Consider the following 21,137-nt stretch of genomic DNA (forward strand, 5'->3'; position numbering starts at 1 on the left):
TTGCTGCATTCATTTTACCCTCTCAAGTCTTCCAAGTCCTACTGCAATGAAGCATCCCTACAGCATAACGTTGCCACCACCATGATTCATGGTGGGGATGGTGTGCTTTTAATAATATGTAGTGTTTGGCTTAAACCAAGCATTGATGGTCAAAACCCTCAATTTTGGTCTCATTAGACCCTAGAACCCTTTTCCAGCTAACCTTACAGTCTTCCATGTGTCTTCTACCTAGATGTCATTTGCATTTTTTCCCTTTGTCACTATCCCATAAAATTGTGAATGGCGAAGCACAGTTGCTGTCTACACACTCATTCCAATCTCGGTCACTGTAGCTTGTATCTCCTTCAGAATTCTAATAGGTGTCTGGGTGGCCTCCCTCACTAGTCATCCTCTTGCACAATCAATATCTTATTGTGGACAGCCTCCTCGGCAGATTTACAGATTCCATTTCTTCATGATTGATTTAACTGGACATTCAGTGACTTGAATATTGTCTTGTCTCCATCCCCTGACTGGTGCTTTCAATCACATTTTCTTGGAATTGCTTGGACTGTTCTTATGTGGTCATTGTGTAGGTTAGGTCACCATACTGACTCATCATAAGTTAGATCTTCAAGGTACATGGGCCTTTAGACCAAAATCAGTTGAAACCTCTGACAGGTGATCTTCATTAACCCAATGATGGACCTTCTAAAACTAATTGGTTACCCCAGTGATGATTTAGGGGTGTCATATGAAAGGGGATGTGACCAATTTCTTTGTGTTTTATATTTGTTAAGCCAAATTATATCTAATGTGATTCAACAATTCTTCTTCATCATCATTTCCCATTTCGATACGAGGTCGATGTGCTTGATCAACCTTCTCCATACCGCTCAGTCCTACACCTCCTCACCAGTCAAGCCCTTTTCCTTCAGATCTTCTTTTCTTTATCCTACTATGATTCAATGCTATATAACAATAAAATCTCCATGGGTGTGAATACTTTTTATAGGCACTGCAACAATCCTGATTCTGGGTTAGTCTGAAATTCATGAGAAAGAATTTGTAAACATTTGAATGTAAATAGTGACTTCTACTATTCATAAGCTTTTTATACATTTCTGCAGCTGCCTTCAAGGTTAGTGGAAGGAAATGAATGAGGCAGTCATTATATTGGAAGTTCCCCCCACAGTGCTTTATCTAGACGGTGCAGTTCTTGATACGTTTGCCCATTTGTACCCCAAGCTTTCTCCATCACACTTTACTGTCCAGTTCCTCAATGTCAGCAGGTCCACGCTGCAGCTGTGCCACGGTGCGTTCATTTAAGGTACATTGCAGGTCATGTCGTGATGGTGAAAGTTTCTTTAAAGCATTGTAGACTCAGTCAGGAACAGACTTGCTAAATGACTGGATAATCATTCAAAGCAGTTTGCTAAAGTGAAATGCAGTGAATAGCGTCACCTGCCCGCTGACCGTATGTGTAATGCAAGCAGATGTACGGAGAATTTATGGTACTTTCTCAAACTTTTCTGACATTTCTCATTTTATTAATTAAAGGCAGTACGGCGACTTACAGGGAGGTCTGCACATTCTTTAGTGGCATGGTAGTAATTTCCATCTGTTTTGTTGTTGATATTTGATTTATGAACATTGGTTTTTTAGCATAATAGAAGGAGCACAGCTCAGCAAATCTATGGTGCAGTGTGCTAAGTAAATGCAAAACAACTATAGTAAATCATAAACCATTGCACTGAATAAAATTGTTTATGATGGCTTTGCTGCAAACAGATAAATTATATTCTGTTCTTCATGGATCATGCACTGCAGGGTACGCCAAATAAAATAAAGGGACCTGTCACCCACACTCACAGTGATACGGGGCTAATTAAAGTAACTCATGAAGACACAGGGAGAACATGCAGCTTGACTGGACACAGAATTCATTGGATCTGTGAGGCAGCTGCTCTGTGCCATCGTGACACCTATGCAATAAATATAGTGCCCTCCATAATGTTTGGGACAAAGACACATTTTTCCTTCATTTAATCCTCTACTCCACAGTTTAAAATTACAAGTCAAACAATTCAGACGTGATTAACAGACTTTCATTTGCATACATTTGGGTTATAGCATGTAGAAATGACAGAAGAGTTCATCCACCTGAAGCTAAGCATATTCAGGTCTGGATAGTACTTGGATGGGAGACCACCTAGGAAAAGCTTGGGTTGCTGCTGGAAAAGATTTTGGTGAGGCCAGCAGAGGTCGCTTACCCTGTGTGTGGATCCCAATGCCCCAGTGCAGTGATGGGCTGTAAAAAATGGTGCCGTCCTTCGGATGAGATGTAAAACAAAGGTCCAGGTCTCTGTGGTCATGAAAGATCCCTGGGCATAAAGACCAGGGTGTATCTCAAATGTCCAGGCTAAATTGCCCTCTGTGGCCCAGTCATTCTGGCCCCCTAATCATCTAATTGGCCAGCTCTCTGTCTTACCAATTCCTCACCTAACTGCTAATGTGTGGTGAGCATCCTGGCACAAAATGGATGCCGTCAAAACATCCAGGTGGATGCTGCACATTAGTAGTGGCTGAAGTGGCTCTCCACTCACTATTAAAAGTGCTTTGAGTAATGAAAGCCGATAAGCAGACAACAACCTGTGCATGTAACAGGGTGATCGTTCATGGCATGTGTGCTTATGTAGTGGGAAAAGACATATCTCTCTATTATAAAAGAAAATCTTGAGCTGAGACGAGACTATTGTCAAGAGATTTTTTCAAGTCCTGTGCCTCCTCTCAACCATTTCAGGTAACGGCCCACGCCCACGGTCCTCTCACCTCTCATTTGTGTGAATACTTTTGTCAGACAAAGTTCCTGCGGTCTCAGCTCTTATACATTTTTATGTTTTCCTCACTTTAAGTTCCTAATAAAAGAAGACGTATTATGTCCAAATCTTATTGAAGACTTTCATCCCGAAGAGTTATCAACAGAAGAAATGAGTACACAGGCAATCCTAGCACCAAGAAACGATGAAGTCAAACGAATTAACGCGAAAATTGTCGATCGGTTACACTGTAAATTGGTTAAATGTATATCAATACACTGTACTGAAACAGATGGTGGTGATGGTGCAGAAGATGAAAACATCAACTTACAATATCCTGAATAATATGTACAACCATTAACACCGTCTGGTCTTCCACCGGCCGAATTACTGTTGAAAGAAGGATGTATCGTAATGTTATTGTGTAATTTATGTCTGAGTGATGGTCTATGCAATAGGAGAAGATTAGTTGTACTCAAAATTGTTTGAACAATTCTGACATATAAAATTTTAACAGGCGACAAGAAAGATAATGTAGTACATCTTCCACAGATAACATTAGACACCAAAGGAGATCTTGATATGCCATTCGTATTAAAATGTTTACAGTTTCCCATTAGAATAGCTTTTGCTTTGACAATTAAGAAATCACAAGAACAAACATGTGAAAAAGTTGGTTTATTTATTAGAGAGAAAGAAAAGATATTCACTCACGGGCAGTTATACGTTGCGTTGTCATGATGTAAGTCTAAACATGGAATCAAAATTCAATGCGATATTGACAAAAAGTTAATTCCAAATATTGTTTTTACTGAAGTTTTACAGTAAAAGTGTAAGTTTAAGAAGTATTTGCATGTTAATTTCAAAGCCAAACAGAATGAAAACATGTAACGCAATGAATATCTCTAACATAATATGAAACATAATTTTCTTTCAATTTATTAAATTTTACTATTTTTTAACTATGGTTAATTACTCACTGTAATGTAGAATAGTTAGGTGTATTACGCATACGTAACGTAAGTTACATATAAGTCCCATGAAAATAACAATCTGTTTAAATCGTACATCCGCATCCCCATACGTGAAGTGGCTAGTGTGTAGTGCCCTCCCAGGGGGTTGGCAAGCAAAGCGAGCAGGAGGCAAAGCCCCCTAGTCATTAAAAATTTATGAAAGTGGAGATGTGGATTTCTGCTTGAAGGTGTACATTTGATTAAACAGGGATTTAGTCTTCCTACTTTAAGATGTAAATTTCTTACAGTGGAGGTTTGATCTTCTTCCTTTAATTAAATTTTGTGTAACCTGTGGTGCCCCCCCATATCCATTTAATGGGAATGGCACTGATTGAGATGCTAAGGGACTCAATGTCTGGACCAAACAACAAATGGCCTATCAAATCATCTTCCCATTTCCCGTTTAAACAGTGATTAACTGAATGTTAAAGTTTCTTTTTACAGAGCCAAAGGAAAGAAGGTGAATAGGGAAGCAGAGTGTGGATGCTAAGTGACAAGAAGGGTAAGGGCGCTATATCTGTTGGAAAGATCTGTCTGTGCAGCTTTGAGACCGGATACCACTCTTGAGGATCAATCTACAGAAACATGATACTCACACCACCAAAGAGCCTCGTCCCCTCAACATACATCTAATCTTTAACACTCTCACATTACTTCAGACCTGATATTCCACAAAGGAGATGTCTGCCGGCTGGAGCCACGCCTGGCGAGAAATCCAAAGAAATTTAACGGCTATTGTGTAGCAAAGAAAGTTCGTTTTGTCAGAGGTTGTCTAACACACTGCCAAAAAGCTTCTCACAGTTTGAAAAATGCATCCAGGCTATTGTTCTCCACACCACAACAGATTCAGGACACAACCAAAAAAAGATAGGCTCAGGTGATCTTCATTGAAAAGCAGGAGACGAGGCATCACTGGGACTAGTGAAATGGCAGAGAGGAAATGAGCATAAAGGAATCGAGCCCACTGTGAAATGACCTCACCCGAGCACACAAACGAATCAAGTGTCACCACCTTGTCCTTAGAGACAGTGTAGCCAAATAGTTTAAAGAATACACTATAAACATTTACATTATTAGCTTGATTGTTATTTAATATCCAAAATGAATTACAAATCTCACGTGCTTTTCTAAAGGTGAGTGACGTCACAGTCGCATGGGGAGTCCGCAGTTCTAAGAGGTGCACACAACGAGCTGAGCCTCCTGGGGTCTCACTGCATTGACATTGTCATACGTGTGCTCTGGGGTTATTTTGGGTTTTGAATCACCAGGGATCACTTCCTGTTATTTATTCTTAAACTGAATAAGTATTGAGAAAGTTATTTTTAGTTCATTACTTATTTTCTTTAATCCCATGACAGCAACGGTTGGGGTCAGTTATGTCAATGGACGCGATGTATAAATGGAACTGCAGATTCATTCTAATAAGGTAATGAGGTAATTTGGTAATTTAGCAGTTGTTTTTGTTTGTTTTTAACTTTGTCTTTATTTTTTTTTAACCATCTTCTCCCCTTGTGTCTTTGGATTTTGTTTTTTTTAAATAATTTGATAAATCTGTTTCTTTTCTTAATTAGTTTAATTGGTTAATTCTTGCCTGCATAATGTTTTCATATTATTCCATGTAATAATCCTCCAAATATTAAGACCAAAAGATAAAATAATAATAACAATAATAACAGTAAAATATTTTCATGGGCAACATTACAATAAGAACTTTAAAGCAACACCAACAAAAAAAAAAACAACCAAAGTGTAGTGTAGTAGCATTGCGGTTAGGGCTGCTGCTACGCGGCTCTAGGGGGCTTTGTTCAAATTCCTGTCCTGTGCTGTGTGGGCTCGTCTTCAGATATTCTAGTTCTCCACCTACACCCCAAAGATGTATAATTTATATTAATTGGTAACTCCACGTTGAGAGTTTTATTCTGCATGACTAAAGCCCCGAAAAAAGCAAATACGTTGCTGTTCAGACTGATAGGTGAGGTGGAAGTAGTAGTTCTCTTCATCTGCCTAAAACAACACCTCATTATAAACATACAAGTTTTATACGTTTATTTTTAAAGACGAATGTATCTCAAGTTTTTGTGCTATGGGTGGGAGTTGTCAGTTCTAAGATTGCTGCTGTGTAGGATTGGGCCAAAATCTTTGAGAATATGTCTTTAACAATCCGTCTCATTCTCGCCTCCAGTTCTGGTGACCCATTTTCCATCTGCAGCACTTATCTTTTTATCCATTTGATGTCCATTACCCCTCTGCCACTAGTCACTGGACACCACTTTGAGATGGCAGTCTAACATGGGAGGCTTTCTTCCCTCAGAGCATTTACTGTCTACAACAAAGATCCCCATATGCCAAGCTGTCACATGCTTTGGAAAAGCTTGAGGAAGATGTCGAAGAATCCGTATCCTTAACAATAAAAAGCCTGTTCACCTGCCCTTTCTCGCTTTCTTAGGGGGAAACTCTGCATGTATTTTAAAAGAAAAGAAAATGCAAGAGAATGCAATCCCACCACCCTGAAAGGTAATCTGCACAGGACCGTCTTATCTCTGCTCCCGTGTTCTTTTCTGTCCTGCTTCGTTTGAATGATCAAAGCCAAGCTCGCATTGCACCCCATCCATTTCAGCCCTTTTGCTCTCCATTCCTCCTCCTTCTCGTTCTCCTCCAGCACCTTATCCTCCTGTTTGCTACCCACCTGCCTCATATGATAATTAAAAGGCTGGTCTACTGTAAGCAAAGCGATAAAATGACAAAGAAATGAGTGATATGCTGATAGCAAGGAAAAAAAAAATCTGGCAGTGAGTGGGCCACAGACTGTCAGCTCATCCATTCAACTCCTCCCTGAAAGGGCAATGTCTCCAGTTTCGCTGGCGGCATCTTACAGTAAGATACTCACAGAGACTGAAGATTGCGCAGATTGCGGAGGGCCTCGCTGGGGACCTGCCTCAGTTGATTGTTCTGGAGCATTCTGTAAAAGAAAAGAAAGAGGAAAAAAAATAAAAGGTTGAGAAAAGTGAGATGGCTGGGATGAGCTGGGGTCTGCAAATTCTGATTCAGTTTACTTCTCTGTGTATATATATATATATATAGTTGTGGAAAATTAAAAAGAAATAACCAGCAGGAATGTATTATGGCAAAGATGGAAGGCACATAATATTGTGATCACTGTAATGGTTCAGGTTAGCTCTACTCTACACTTCCATAGTTACTACCTTTTGAACCCAGAACTGTTAATAATGTACACGAGGATGACCCGGGCAAATAAGGACACACTCATTCAGCAAGGGGTTGGTGCAAAGTGTTCAATGCTTTTATTAAAAATAGAAAACAAACAAACAAAAAAGAAAAACAATGTGTTTAAAACTACAGTGCCTCTTCTTCTTCTTTCAGCTGATCCCATTTAGGGGTCACCACAGTGGATCATCCATTTCCATCTGTCCCTGTCTTTTAGGTCATTTTCTGCCACACCAACTGCCTTTAAGTCCTCCTTCACCACATCCATACACATCTCTTTGGCCTTCCTCTTTTCCTCTAACCTGGTGGTTCCATCCTCAACCTTCTTCTCCTGATGTAGCCCTCATCTTTCCTCTGCATGTACCCAAACCATCTAAGTCTAGCCTCTCTCACTTTGTCACCAAACTGTCGTACCTGTGTTGTCCCTCTAATATACTCATTCCTAATCCTGTTTACCCTTGTTACTTAGCATCTTCAATTCTGCCACTTCCAGCTCTGTTTTATCATCATGTACTACTGTCTCCAAACCATACAACATAGCTGGTCTCACGACTGGTTTATAGACCTTCCCTTTGACTTCTGCAGTTACTCTTCAATCACAAATCACTCCTGCCACTCTTCTTCGCCCAGTCCACCTTCTCTGCACTCCCTTTGTCACCTCTCTGCTACACGCTCTGTTGCTTTGGACTGTTGAATCCAAGTATTTAAATTTGTCTACCTTCATCACGTCTTCTCCTTACAGTCACACCCTTCCGCCACCAACTATCTGACTCGCACACATGTACTCCATCTTACTCCTACTGACTGTCATTTTCTTTCTCCCCAGTGTGTACCTCCACCTCTCCAGGTTTACATCAACCTACTGTCTACTCTCTCTACAGATCAAAGTGTCATCAGCAAACATCATAGTCCATGGAAACTCTGGTCTGACCTCAGCTGTCAACCTGTCCATCACCACTGCAAATAAGAATGGACTCAGAGCTGATTCTTGATGTAATCTCACTCTCACCTTGAACCAGACTGTCGTTTCTACTATGCACCTCACCATAGTCACACTGTCCTCATATGCATCCTGTACCACCATCACATACATTTCAAATTCTTTCGACTTCTTCATAGAGTACCATAACTCCTCTCTTGGCACCTGTTACACGCTTTCCCTAAATCCACAAACATGCAATGCAATTCCTTCTGACCTTCTCAGTATGCAAACATCGCATCCGTAGTACTCTTCCCTGGAATGAAACCATATTACTGCTCACAGATCATCACCTCTTATCTCATCCTAGCATCCATCATTCTTTCCAATATCTTGGTGTGGCTAATCAACTTTAAACCCCTGTAGTTATTGCAGCTCTGCACATCTCCCTTATTCTTGAAAACTAGTTCTAATAGTCTTCTCCACTCTTCAGGCATCTTCTTGCTTTTCCAGATTTTGTTAAACTCTACTGTCATCTCACCTAAACATCTTCATGCCTTTATACTGGTATATCGTCTGGGCCAACTGCTTTTCCACTTTCATACTCCCCATAGCTTCCCTTATGTCACCTTTTCTGATCCCCAGGATTTCGTGATTTACTATCTCCACTTTATCCAACCTGCACTCTCTTTCATTTTCTATATTCATAAATCCATCAAAATACTCTGTCCAGCTATTCAACGCAACACAGTGTCAATCCTTTATAAATAAATAATCCATAAAAACAGGACAGCAAGTGGACATTAAAAATGTCCAATAAATGTATTCCATGAAATTCCAGCCATATTCCAGCCGTATTCCAACCATAAATCTGGAGACTGGATTCGACATCTCTTACATCTCCATTAACTTTTTCCTCTTGCTTGGATGAGATTGAGGCCTGGATGTCCAAAAACTTCCTCAAGCTGAACAGCACCAAAACTGAAGCTTTTTTAATTGGCACCCCCATCAACTTCATTCCTCCCCAATCAACTTCAATCCTTCATTACCCTTTCCCCTTCTGTTACAAATCTGGGTGTCAAGTTAGACTCCCATCTGTCATTTGATACATATGTCCATCACTTTTGTAAAATTGCATTCCTTCATCTCCAAAACATAGCCAAATTCCGTCCCTACCTCTCCGTCTGTGATGCTGAAAAGCTGGTTCATGCCTTTGTCTCATCCAGACTGGACTATTGTAATGCACTCATCAGGATTCCCAGCAAGAGCCTTCAAAAGCTCCAACAAATTCAAAATAGTGCTACAAGAATCCTGATGAGGGTGCAGAGATATGAACACATTTCACAAATCCTTCGATCACTTCATTGGCTCCCTATCCATCTCCGCATCGAATACAAACTGTTTGTTTACTCACCAGTGTATGCATGGAAATGCTCCACAATATCTTAAGGAACTCCTTATACTACAATCCACTACAAGAAACCTCCGTTTTACAAATATCCACCGCCTTTGCCCCCCTGTGACCAAACTTCATACAATGGGTGACCGAGCCTTTGCAGCCGCTGCTCCACGGCTCTGGAATGCCCTACCAGAGAGCCTGAGAACACAGCAGATTATGGGCTGTTTTAAAAAACAGCTAAAGACTTTCCTGTTTAGGAAATCTTATTAACAAGAATATTATAATTATTGTTGTTTTATCTCTGTTTTTATCTTGCTTTGCTTTTGTTTAAACTTTTAACGTTGCACTTTGAGATTTACTGCTAATGTAAAGTGCCCCTATAAATAAAATGCATTATTAATATTATTATTATTATAAATCCCATGCAGCATCTATCCTTTACAAAATCCATGAGCTCCAGTGTCTCCTTCCTTAAAATTGATGTCTCCTCCGCTTACCCCAGACGGGACCTCAGGAGCCAGAAGGGATGTCTACAAACAGGTGCAGTTAACCCTAACACGGTTCTGGTCCCCTACCAGTCCCAGGCTCTCAGCAGGGTTTCCCACTGAGCCTTGCTCCTCCAACTCTCACTGCCACTCCTTGGCCTTACGCAAAAGCCCCACTGGAGTTATTGGAGACTCCTGCTCCCCAGAATCACTCAGCAGGAGTGATCCATGCTCTTCAAGCACCGGCCATGCTCTTCTATTGAGACCATCTTCCTGACCGCCTGCTTCCATTTCATCACACGGCTCATCCTCAATCCTGTCCCTTTCTCTCATTAGTGTCTGTTCCTTCTTTTAATTGCTTTTTTCCCCCTTTCTCTACCATACGCTCTCCCTTTATAAGGCCAATTGGGTGTGGGTGCTGTCCTCCCCCTGCTCCGAGAAGAGAATGAAGCACTTGATTGACCCGCTCAGATTTGCAAGCTCACATGTGTACCTGCACCCCCTTGGAGCTTGCATGCTTCAGGCCTCGCAATTATTTATTTAACATTGCGCTGCCCCACAGACCGCTTATCACAGTCACACCACTGCTGTCATTTGGTGAAATCCACAACATAACTGAAACAGTCGTTTGTGTTACCACATGCTGTACAGTCCTCTGTGAAATTTTCTCCATGTCCAATTTATTTGTGCAATTAATGGAGTTTGAGCTGGGTCATTTAGTAGCTCTTCACGAAGTAGCATGGTCCTTCACATTTAAGTGTGCAATGAATTAGACAGCAGTGGGTAGTGCTGCTGCCTCGTAGTAAAGAGACCTGGGTTCGCTTCCCGGGTCCTCCCTGGGTGGAGTTTGTATGTTCTCCCCGTGTCTGCATGGGTTTCCTCACACAGTCCAAAGACATGCAGGTTAGGTGCATTGGCGATTCTAAACTGTCCGTAGTGTGTGCGTGTTTGTGTGTGCCCTGTGGTGGGCTGGCGCCCGGCCTGGGGTTTGTTTCCTGCATTACGCCCTGTGTTGGCTGGGATTGGCTCCAGCAGACCCCTGTGACCCTGTAGTTAGCATATAGTGGGTTGGATAATGGATGGATGGATGCATCTGTTCTGTGTGCTGATGGAAAAATTGTCAGAATTGGCTAAAAGCAGACCCTGGGAAAAACATTAAAAGAAGAGTCAAAAATTGTTCTGACAGTCATTAACTTTGTGGGGGTACAAAAATAGATAAACAGTAACTTGCTCTCTTTCCCTTCTTCCAAACTCCAATCTTCCCCCATTTTTCCCTATCTTCCCCCATCTTGCCCACCCAAGTGAGTTTAGACCACACTTTACAGAGTCCAGGCCCCTGAGACAGGGCACACCCAAAACAGAAACAGACCGCCCAGCAGAGGTACAGTAAGGATTAAGTTGAGACATCTTATAATAGTACAGTCCAGATTCAATAAATCTAGAGTAAGACGTTAAAACAGGCAACCAAGCTGTTTTCTACAAATGGAATAGATATTATATAGTGTTTCTATACACTTTATGTTTTGATTGTTCCCCTTATGTAGTGTTACCAAAAGCAACTGGAATTAAAGTAGTTTCATACACTTATAAAGTGTATATATATATTTTTTTTGTTCTTTATTTTGCCTTATACAATTTCTTGTATTAGGAATTTGGTAGTTTTCACATACCCCTTGGGGTCAGAGCGCAGGGTCAGCCATTGTACAGCGCCCCTGGAGCAATTACAGGTTAAGGGCCTTGCTCAAGGGCCCAGCAGAGCAGTGGCCTTTATGGCAGTGACAGGGATTCGAACCGGCAACCTTTGGGATACCAGCACAGATCCTTAGCCTCAGAGCCACTACTCCGCCTATATGTATGTATAAATGTGAGTGTATAAATACATGCAATTTTTTTCTAATATTCTAAAGTGCATATAAAAGTACAAACCCCCATAAACTCTTGTGTTAAATCTACTGCCACTTTCAATTACTTAATGGTTTCAGATATCAAAGTATTTATTTGTTTGTTTAAGAAGCAAAACACATCCCAGTTGAATGACAGTAACATAGAAGGGCAAATGCAATAATATTTTCTGCAGACAATCCATGAAACTCAGCAGTGAACCTCCCACCCAAACCAACAAATTACAGAGTGGAGGAAAAGGCAGAAAAACTAAAAACCTATTCACTTTCCCCCTCGCTTCCAACAACCCTATGTAAGACTGCAATATTTAAAAATGTAGTGTGCAAACAAAAAAAAAAAAAAACAGAGGATAGGTAAGGAAAAATGAGGGGAGATGGATTTGTAAAAAAACAAGAAGGAAACCGGTGTATGAATAAAGGGTTTACTTACAGCACTTTGAGATTGAAGAGGCCAGAGAATGTTCCTGGGGGGATGTGTGTCAAGTCATTTCCTGCAAGACGCCTGGAGGGGACAAAAAATGTTAAACCTTTGTTAAAACTGTGAAACGAAGGAAGCCAAAGACGTAAGGAAGAACTAAAGAAAATTATGATAAAGCAAATAAACAGCCAGCCCACCCCCGTTCCAGCAGGCCCATCTTCTTTCTTTCTCCTGTCACTGAGTCCCATTATGCTGATAAAGTGAATGAAGTGTGCTGTAGGCAGGAAATGAAGGTGTTGACTGAAAACCTCACTGACTTGGTCTTAAATGTGACTGCAGTTTTATTACCTAAACATCGAGGAGATGCTGTGACATGCAAAGTCAAATCATTGCTTAATGCCTGAAGGAGATTTCTTATACTCAAACACATACTAAAAAGTTGATAACATTTTCAGTTACAACAACTTGGGGGATGTGTTTACAGATAAACAGGGTCGTGTTTCAGGCCAATCAATTTTCACTTTCCATTGCAACTGTCAACATTCTTTCATGTAGGATTAACTGTAATTTACATTTCACTTTTACACATATTGTCACGCTGTGACGCAAGATGACTGCATTTCTAGTGAGAAAATGCAAAAAAAAAAAAATTACCCTAGGTTCTTGTCTATAAGCCGGACTCATGTATAAGCCGGAGACCAAAAATCATACGAATTTTTAAAATAAAATCGTATCATAGATAAGCCGGACTCATGGATAAGCCGAACGTACTATAACCTATAACTAATAGAAGGGAGGGAGGTCAGTGGTCTCACTCGCACCCATTTAATTTCTTTAAGGGGGGAGAGAGTGTGAGATATTGGCATCTCTCTCACTCCCCGCATGGCGCGGTTGGAGCGGCCGGAGCGCGTTCTTTCTGCTCTGGGCGTCGCCGAGTCAACACGAGCGCGTAGCGGTCATTTAAATTGTGATTTTATATGTAAGCATATTTAAATATATATCGCGGATTTTTTGCTGGTTCGCGGATTTCTGCCGACAATGGGTCTTTTAATTTCTGGTACATGCTTCCTCAGTTGGTTTGCCCAGTTGATTTCATACAAGGGACGCTATTGGCAGATGGCTGAGAAGCTACCCAACTTACTTTTCTCTCTCTCTTGCGCTGACTATCTGTGATCCTGACGTATGGGGATTGAGCAGGGGGGCTGTTCGCACACCTAGACGATACGGACGCTCGTCTAAAAATGCTGAAAGATTATCTTCACGTTGCTATCTTTTGTAAAGCTGATTCCTGAAAAGACATGCTGCACGGTGCTTCGCATACTTAAAAGCTCGAAGGGCACGTATTGATTTTTGACTGAAAAACAAACTCTGTCTCTCTCTCTCTCTCTCTTCCTGCTCCTGACGGAGGGGGTGTGAGCTGCCGCCTTCAACAGCTTTGTGCCGCGGTGCTTCGCATACTTAAAAGCCAAACAGACATATTGATTTGTTTGCTTCACTCCTTTGAAGAGGAAGATATGTTTGCATTCTTTTAATTGTGAGACGGAACTGTCGTCTCTCTCTTGTCATGGAGCACAGTTTAAACTTTTGAAAAAGAGACAAATGTTTGTTTGCAGTGTTTGAATAACGTTCCTGTCTCTCTACAACCTCCTGTGTTTCTGCGCAAATCTGTGACCCAAACATGACAATATAAAAATAACCATATAAACATATGGTTTCTACTTCGCGGATTTTCTTATTTCGCGGGTGGCTCTGGAACGCAACCCCCGCGATGGATGTATAAGCCGGACTTATGTATAAGCCGATATTCTATTTTTTCATTTTCACAACTTTTTTCCTTAGATAAGCCGCGGCTTATAGACAAGAACTTAGGGTACACAAATATGACCTGCAGAGAAGAAAACCATGTCAGGTAAGCTCACCTGAATAAAGAAGTACTTCCAGGAGCTGCAATCTCTGCTTTGTCTCAGGGCAGGGAAGTGAGACTCACAGCAATTGCTGCCTGAAAAGACTCAATATGGGTTGTCTGCAGTCTTTCTTTTTTTATAGTCAGTATTGTGAGCCACAAGAGAGACCTGTTCATGCTTAGGGCCCACAGCACTTGCAAGGCAAGAACAAGCCCTGGACAGGATGACAGTCCATTGGACGGCCCACTCACACACATATTAATGCGTACAGAGAGTCAACTTGGAATCACCAGTCAACCTAATATGCTTGTCTTTGTGGATGCTGGACAAAGCGAGAACATTTAGCTTCCTCAAAGACAACGGCTAAGCATGGGATTCAAACCCAGGACACTGGGTCCATGTCCCAGCGCATATGAGTATATTGTAATGGCACTGACAAGTTGCATCAGTCTTGAGATGAGTCATCAACAGTATGAGTGGACATGCCATTATGCAGATGAGACCCCAGCAGCAGTGGACCCTACAAAAAAGGCAATCCTGCCACAGTTGCACTATCTCCAACTAGTACGACTAAACAAGACATCCATCTATAAAGACAATGAGCTACCTAAAAGAGAGATGTACAAGAGCAAGAATCCATTAAAGTGGTGCCAGCAAATACTGGCAGGCACTGGCACGAAGATGCAATATATTCATTTATACCACCATTACTGTTAATAATTTCCAAGTTACAAAATTCATACTTTGTTGTGCATTTATTATCATTAGGACATTTGATAACAAATCTGAGTATAAATAATGGTGCTCTTCCATACCTATGAAAATCGACCTTTATAATACCTCATTGTGTCTTTAGTCAAGTCAAATGTTTTCTTCTTGTAATGCTTGTGTGTGGTGGATGTTGTCTGTTATAAAAGTTCTATATTTCTTCAGTTTATGCAAAAATTAACTTTCCCTTTGGGACAAATAGAGTATTCAGCAGAAGTGTGTCAGGAAACGTGATGGGGGCTCCTTTATACCAACAGCAATACGCCCGCATAATGCTTCAATGGACTGGGACAGCCAAGTCTTATTAGTTTCTTTTTTGTTCAGACCAAAGTGTGTATGCATTTATTTATTATTTACTTACTTTTATCTACTTATTTATGTATTATATATTTATATATATGAAATTCAATTATTATATGTTATATGAATTATACTAGGGGGCTTTGCCCCCTGCTTGCTACGTTCTAGCCTCTTTGTGGTTCTGCAGCTTGCATACGGGAATGCGGATGTACAATTTACTAACTATTTTACATTACAGTGAGTAATTAACCATATTAAAAAATAGTAAAATGTAATAATTTGAAAGTAAATTATGTTTCATGTTGCGTTAGAGTTATTCGTTGCGTAATACGATTTCGTTCTGTTTGGCTTTGAAATTAACATGCCAAAACTTTTTAAAATTACACTTTTACTGTAAAACTTCAGTAAAAACTATTTTTTTAAATTAAATTTTCATCAATATCGCATTGAATTTTGATTCTGTGTTTGGACTTTCATTGTGATTATGCAACGTATAACTCCCTGTGATTGAATTTCATTTCTTTATATCTATTAAATAAAACGACTTTTCCAATGTTTGGCTCTGAGATTTGTAAATTGTCTTTGCAAAAGCTATTTTAACGGGAAACTGTTAACATTTTAATACGAATGGCATATCAAGATCTCCTTTGTTGTCTAATGTTATTCGCGGAAGATGTACTACATTACCTTTCTTGGATCCTTCTTTCAACAGTAATTCTTGCGGAGGAAGACCGGACGGTGTGTAACAGATCAACATTTTTGGTGTTAATTCGTTTGACTTCATCATTTCTCATTTTTACTGTTGATGAAATTCTTCAATAAGATTTGGACATAATACGTCTTCTTTAATTGGGAATTTAAAGTGAGGAAAACGTTAAAATTTATAAGAGCTGAGAGAGCAAGAACTGTGTCTGTCAAAAGCATTCACACGAATGAGAGGTGAGAGGACCGTGTGCGTGGTTCAGTATGGTTGAGAGGAGGGTGTGACTTGAAAACATTTCATGGCCAAAGTCTTGCCTCACGGGACTTGAAAAAATCTTCCAAAAAGTCTTGTCCCATCACAGGATTTTTTTATATAATAGAGAGATATGTTAAATGCTATATATTATTTTATATTACAGACCAAAGTGTGTGTGTGCATTTATTTATTTAGCTTCTTTTATCTACCTGTTTATTTATTAAAGTGCTTCTGTAAAAAGCCAAATTTCTCCATGGATCTATCTATCTATCTCTCTATCTATCTCTCTCTCCCTACTTTACTTTTCTGTATTGGATAGGTCTGAGAATTTCTTAGTTTATACTTCATGGAGTACTATGACAATTCTTTCTTTCTTTCTTTCTTTCTTTCTTTCTTTCTTTCTTTCTTTCTTTCTTTCTTTCTTTCTTTCTTTCTTTCTTTCTTTCTTTCTTTCTGAAGAGAATCACAGATTGCTCAATAGTCATTTCCAGATCATGAATATCGCAGCTGTATTTGATTGTTCTAACATATTTGTCACATGGGTGCTACAAACAGCCATCCTGAGATATGTTTAGTGTCAGAAATCAAAATCCAAAGTCTGATGAATTTTAAATAAGGAGAGAAAGCAGCTGCTGGCTCTGAGTTAGAAGGGCGGTTAATTCTTTGAAAACATTGCCTTTACCACAGGAAATGTAAAAGAGATGCTGTCTTCTGTTTCTGCAAGCTGAGTAAATTTGCTGTGCTATTTAATTATGTAATTAGTCATCTTACTATAGAGACAGCTTTTTGCAGTGTTTGACAAGAACCTCTAAAAACGGTTCCATATGGCCGAGGCGCTCTGCAGTGCTCCACACCTGCCTCACTTTATTACCACATGCTAGAAATGCCATTGCACTGATATATTCTGAGGCTATACTAGAAATATTTCTGCGACTCTCCTTTATTACTTACACAACTATATTTGCTATTTCTTGAAAAGCCACCTCCTGAAGCAATGCACATGTCACTGATCCTTATTTCCAGTATGCCGCTTAATATGCTGTTTCTGTTCGCAATCAGAGTTTCACTGTAATAAAACCAGATTGTTCTACATACCGATAAAGCAAAATTGTTTCTTTCTCTATTGAGGTTTTTGTAAAAGTCCCTATTTCATATCACATGGTTAAAAACAATCTACCAACAACTTATTTGCAACTGTTTAACATAAAATCATATTATGATAATGGCACCGTGGTCATTTTCACAAGGGCTGCGGATGCCAGATCCCTTGGGATCAAAGGCTGCCTACTGGCACTGTAGTACAGAAAGTACTGTTGCTGCCCGTCAGCTTCCAGAGTCTGCTTTTAACATTTGGTCCCTTTTTGTGTGACGTTGGCGTCCCCCACGATTGCGTGGATTTTCGACTGGCTATGCTGCTTTTCCCTCCTCAGACTAATAGACGTGTGCCTTCATTTGACTGGCATCTCTAAATGGGTGCATTGTGGGTGTTCAAGTTATATCATTAGAGGCTTAAACAAAACTAGGTTAGACTGCTGCATAAATTTTTTATCTGTTTTATTTAAGTTGTGCATTTATTTATTTTTGGTGTTTTATTCTATTTCACTATTTATCCTTTGTAATTTTCCATCCATCCATTATCCAACCCGCTATATCCTAATTACAGGGTCACTGGGGTCTGCTGGAGCCAATCCCAGCCACCACAGGGCGCAAGGCAGGAAACAAACCCCAGGCAGGGCGCCAACCCACCGCAGCCTTTGTAATTTTTTTTCTTGTAAAGCACTTTGAGCTACACTCTGTATCTTGTATGGAAATGTTCTGTAGAAATATGTTTTTTCCTGATAAAAGATAAGTTTGGTATATTAAGTCCAAGTTATTTCTTTAAAATCGAGGTATATATTAATTTCCACCTGAAAATGTGTTCTAAAGTGAAGTATTTTTTATACTTTTTTAAAAATACATAGCCCATCGTTACATTTTATAATGGAGGTAATTGGGTGATGTACAGGTTAACAGATTAGACAGGAGTCCCCGTTGACTATGATGTTTGCTGATGACATTGTGATCTGTAGCGACAGCAGGGAGCAGGTTGAGGAGACCCTGGAGAGGTGGAGATATGCTCTAGAGAGGAGAGGAATAAAGGTCAGTAGGAACAAAACAGAATACATGTGTGTAAATGAGAGGGAGGTCAGTGGAATGGTGAGGATGCAAGGAGAAGAGTTGGCGAAGGTGGAGGAGTTTAAATATTTGGGATCAACAGTACAGAGTGATGGGGATTGTGTAAGAGAGGTGAAAAAGAGAGTGCAGGCAGGGTGGAATGGGTGGAGAAGAGTGTCAGGAGTGATTTGTGACAGACGGGTATCAGCAAGAGTGAAAGGGAAGGTCTACGGGACGGTAGTGAGACCAGTTATGTTATATGGGCTTGAGATGGTGGCACTGACTAGAAAGCAGGAGACAGAGCTGGAGGAGGCAGAGTTAAAGATGTTAAGATTTGCATTGGGTGTGACGAGGATGGACAGGATTAGAAATGAGGCCATTAGAGGGTCAGCTCAAGTTGGACGGTTGGGAGACAAAGTCAGAGAGGCAAGATTGCGTTAGTTTGGACATGTGCAGAGGAGAGATGCTGGGTATATTGGGAGAAGGATGATAAGGATAGAGCTGCCAGGGAAGAAGAAAAGAGGAGGCCTAAGCGAAAGTTTATGGATGCGATGAGAGAGGACATGCAGGTGATAGGTGTAACAGAACAAGATGCAGAGGGCAGAAAGATATGGAAGAAGATGATCCGCTGTGGCAACCCCTAAGGGGAGCAGCCAGAAGAAGAAGAAGAAGAAGAGGAGGAGATGGGGTCCAAACATGAAAACAAAAGTCCTGCCAAATACATCTAAAGTAAAGGTTTTAGTTTAAGGAAACACATCTTCCACGTTTCTGAAGCATGCTTGTGACATCGAAAGTAAACTGGATGTGATACATTTTATCACATATTCTTGGTACTATTTTCTTGAGCTAAGGATACATTTTCCATTTGCTTGTTTGCTTGCAATGGCCGTCATGGGTGCTATTCTGAGATTTACCCCGCACACATCCTCAGTTCTCCAGAACTCCATAGCATCTGGCTACATATTATTCTACATTTCTCTCTGCAGTTTTGCTTCTCCAATGGTTATATTCTGTCATGGATTGTAGCAAATGATGATCTGCACAAATGTGTGGCAAGCGTCTGATACAGTGGCAGAGCAGTCAGTGTGTCCTGAAATCATTTAATTTGATTACACCTCTGATGTGATTCAAAATGTGTGCCAGCCAAGGGTGCACAAGTGTGCTCAAACAATATTTTTTTCTTATGCCATGTGTATTCAAATATTTCTTCCGAGGCAGTGCTGGCACACAAACTGAGTCACACATAGCCACGGTTACTGAATGACAGATGAGTATTCAAATCACATGATCTTAAAGGGCACCTACTTTTCTACTATTACATTTGGTGTTATTATTTTATAGAGCCTCCAGGGTAAGCGTGGCATATAATGGTGAATCATAAGAGTTTCATTGTATATTCCGCACACATAACAATAAATCTGAACTGATTATACATTTCTTATACATTTCTATTATGCATTTCTATAAAAGCCTTAGATTTTTAAAGAGCCAAGGCTACATGCACGCCAATACTAAGTTCACAGGGAAGATCAGCCCTCAGAGTTATGCACTTTTCGTGGTTTCTAAATTGTTCGCACGTAAAAAAAAAATACTGAGAAAATGAAAAGGCAGCTTATATGATAGAGCCAAACCAAATTGAAGCGCCACAAAACAATGATCAAAGTTTATAGTGCATGCTGAGAATACGGCAATAAAAGAACTGAAGACAACAGTTTTTGAGTGAGTAAACATAATTAGTAAGCTTTACTGTTTCTTCCGGATAGGTTGGTACTCAAGCCCATAATGTGATGAGGTAGCTGTGATTTATGATTTATAGCAGTTTTAAATCAACTTTTATTTGTTATTATTAGCGAAAGACTGTGCGTGATTGTAAGTGTGACATTTTTTCAGTGATTATTATCTTGTCGTCTACCTGAGGAGCGAGGAAGAAATTTACTGGTGCCGATTTTTAAGAATGAAGGGGATGTGCAGAGCTGTAGTAACTACAGGGGGATAAAATTGATGAGCCACAGCATGAAGGTATGGGAAAGAGTAGTGGAAGCTAGGTTAAGAAGTGAGGTGATGATTAGTGAGCAGCAGTATGGTTTCATGCCAAGAAAGAGCACCACTGAGGCGATGTTAACTCTGAGGGTGTTGATGGAGAAATATAGAGAAGGCCAGAAGGAGTTGCATTGTGTCTTTGTGGACCTGGAGAAAGCATATGACAGGGTGCCTCGAGAGGAGCTGTGGTATCGTATGAGGGTGTCGGGAGTGGCAGAGAAGTACGTAGGAGTTGTACAGGATATGTACGAGGGAAGTGTGACAGTGGTGAAGTCTGCGGTAGAGGTGGTAGAGTTAAAGATGTTAAGATTTGCATTGGGTGTGACAAAGATGGATAGGATTAGAAATGAGTACATTAGAGGGTCATCTCAGGTTGGACGGTTGGGAGACAAAGTCAGAGAGGTGAGATTGTGGTGGTTTGGATATGTGCAGAGGAGAGATGCTGAGTATATTGGGAAAAGGATGTTAAAGATAAAGCTGCCAGGCAAGAGGAAAAGAGGAAGGCCTAAGAGAAGGTTTATGGATGTGGTGAGAGAGGACATGCAGGTGATGGGTGTAACAGAACAAGATGCAGAGGACAGAAAGATATGGAAGAAGATGATCTGCTGTGGCAACCCCTAACGGGAGCAGCCGAAAGAAGAAGAAGAAAGTATATCTTGTTGTCTACAAAACAGAGACAGTAGTTCACACCTGGGCATCAAAATTCAATATCAATAACGTCACTTGGAGATGACTTTTTAAAGTGACACTGCACCCCTGGGGCTGAGAGATTACCATGGAGGAAGACGGTCAGAAGTGAAGCATACAGTTGGTTTCTGTTTAAAGTGGCTGAATCTCACAAAAATATTTTGCTTT

General features: G+C 40.4%; 1 protein-coding gene across 1 annotated transcript in view; it reads right to left on the minus strand.

Annotated features, from left to right (window-relative positions):
- Positions 1 to 21,137, minus strand: part of LOC114664462 (leucine-rich repeat-containing G-protein coupled receptor 5-like) — a 236,611-nt gene that overhangs the window by 88,728 nt on the left and 126,746 nt on the right. Inside the window, exons 3-4 of the mRNA XM_028818566.2 lie at positions 12,171 to 12,242; positions 6,699 to 6,770 (exon numbers count right to left, since the gene is read on the minus strand). Coding sequence (XP_028674399.2) covers positions 6,699 to 6,770; positions 12,171 to 12,242 — 144 coding nt within the window. The remainder of the gene's footprint in view (positions 1 to 6,698; positions 6,771 to 12,170; positions 12,243 to 21,137) is intronic.

This window comes from Erpetoichthys calabaricus, chromosome 1, assembly GCF_900747795.2.
Source record: "Erpetoichthys calabaricus chromosome 1, fErpCal1.3, whole genome shotgun sequence".
Classification (NCBI taxonomy): domain Eukaryota; kingdom Metazoa; phylum Chordata; class Cladistia; order Polypteriformes; family Polypteridae; genus Erpetoichthys; species Erpetoichthys calabaricus.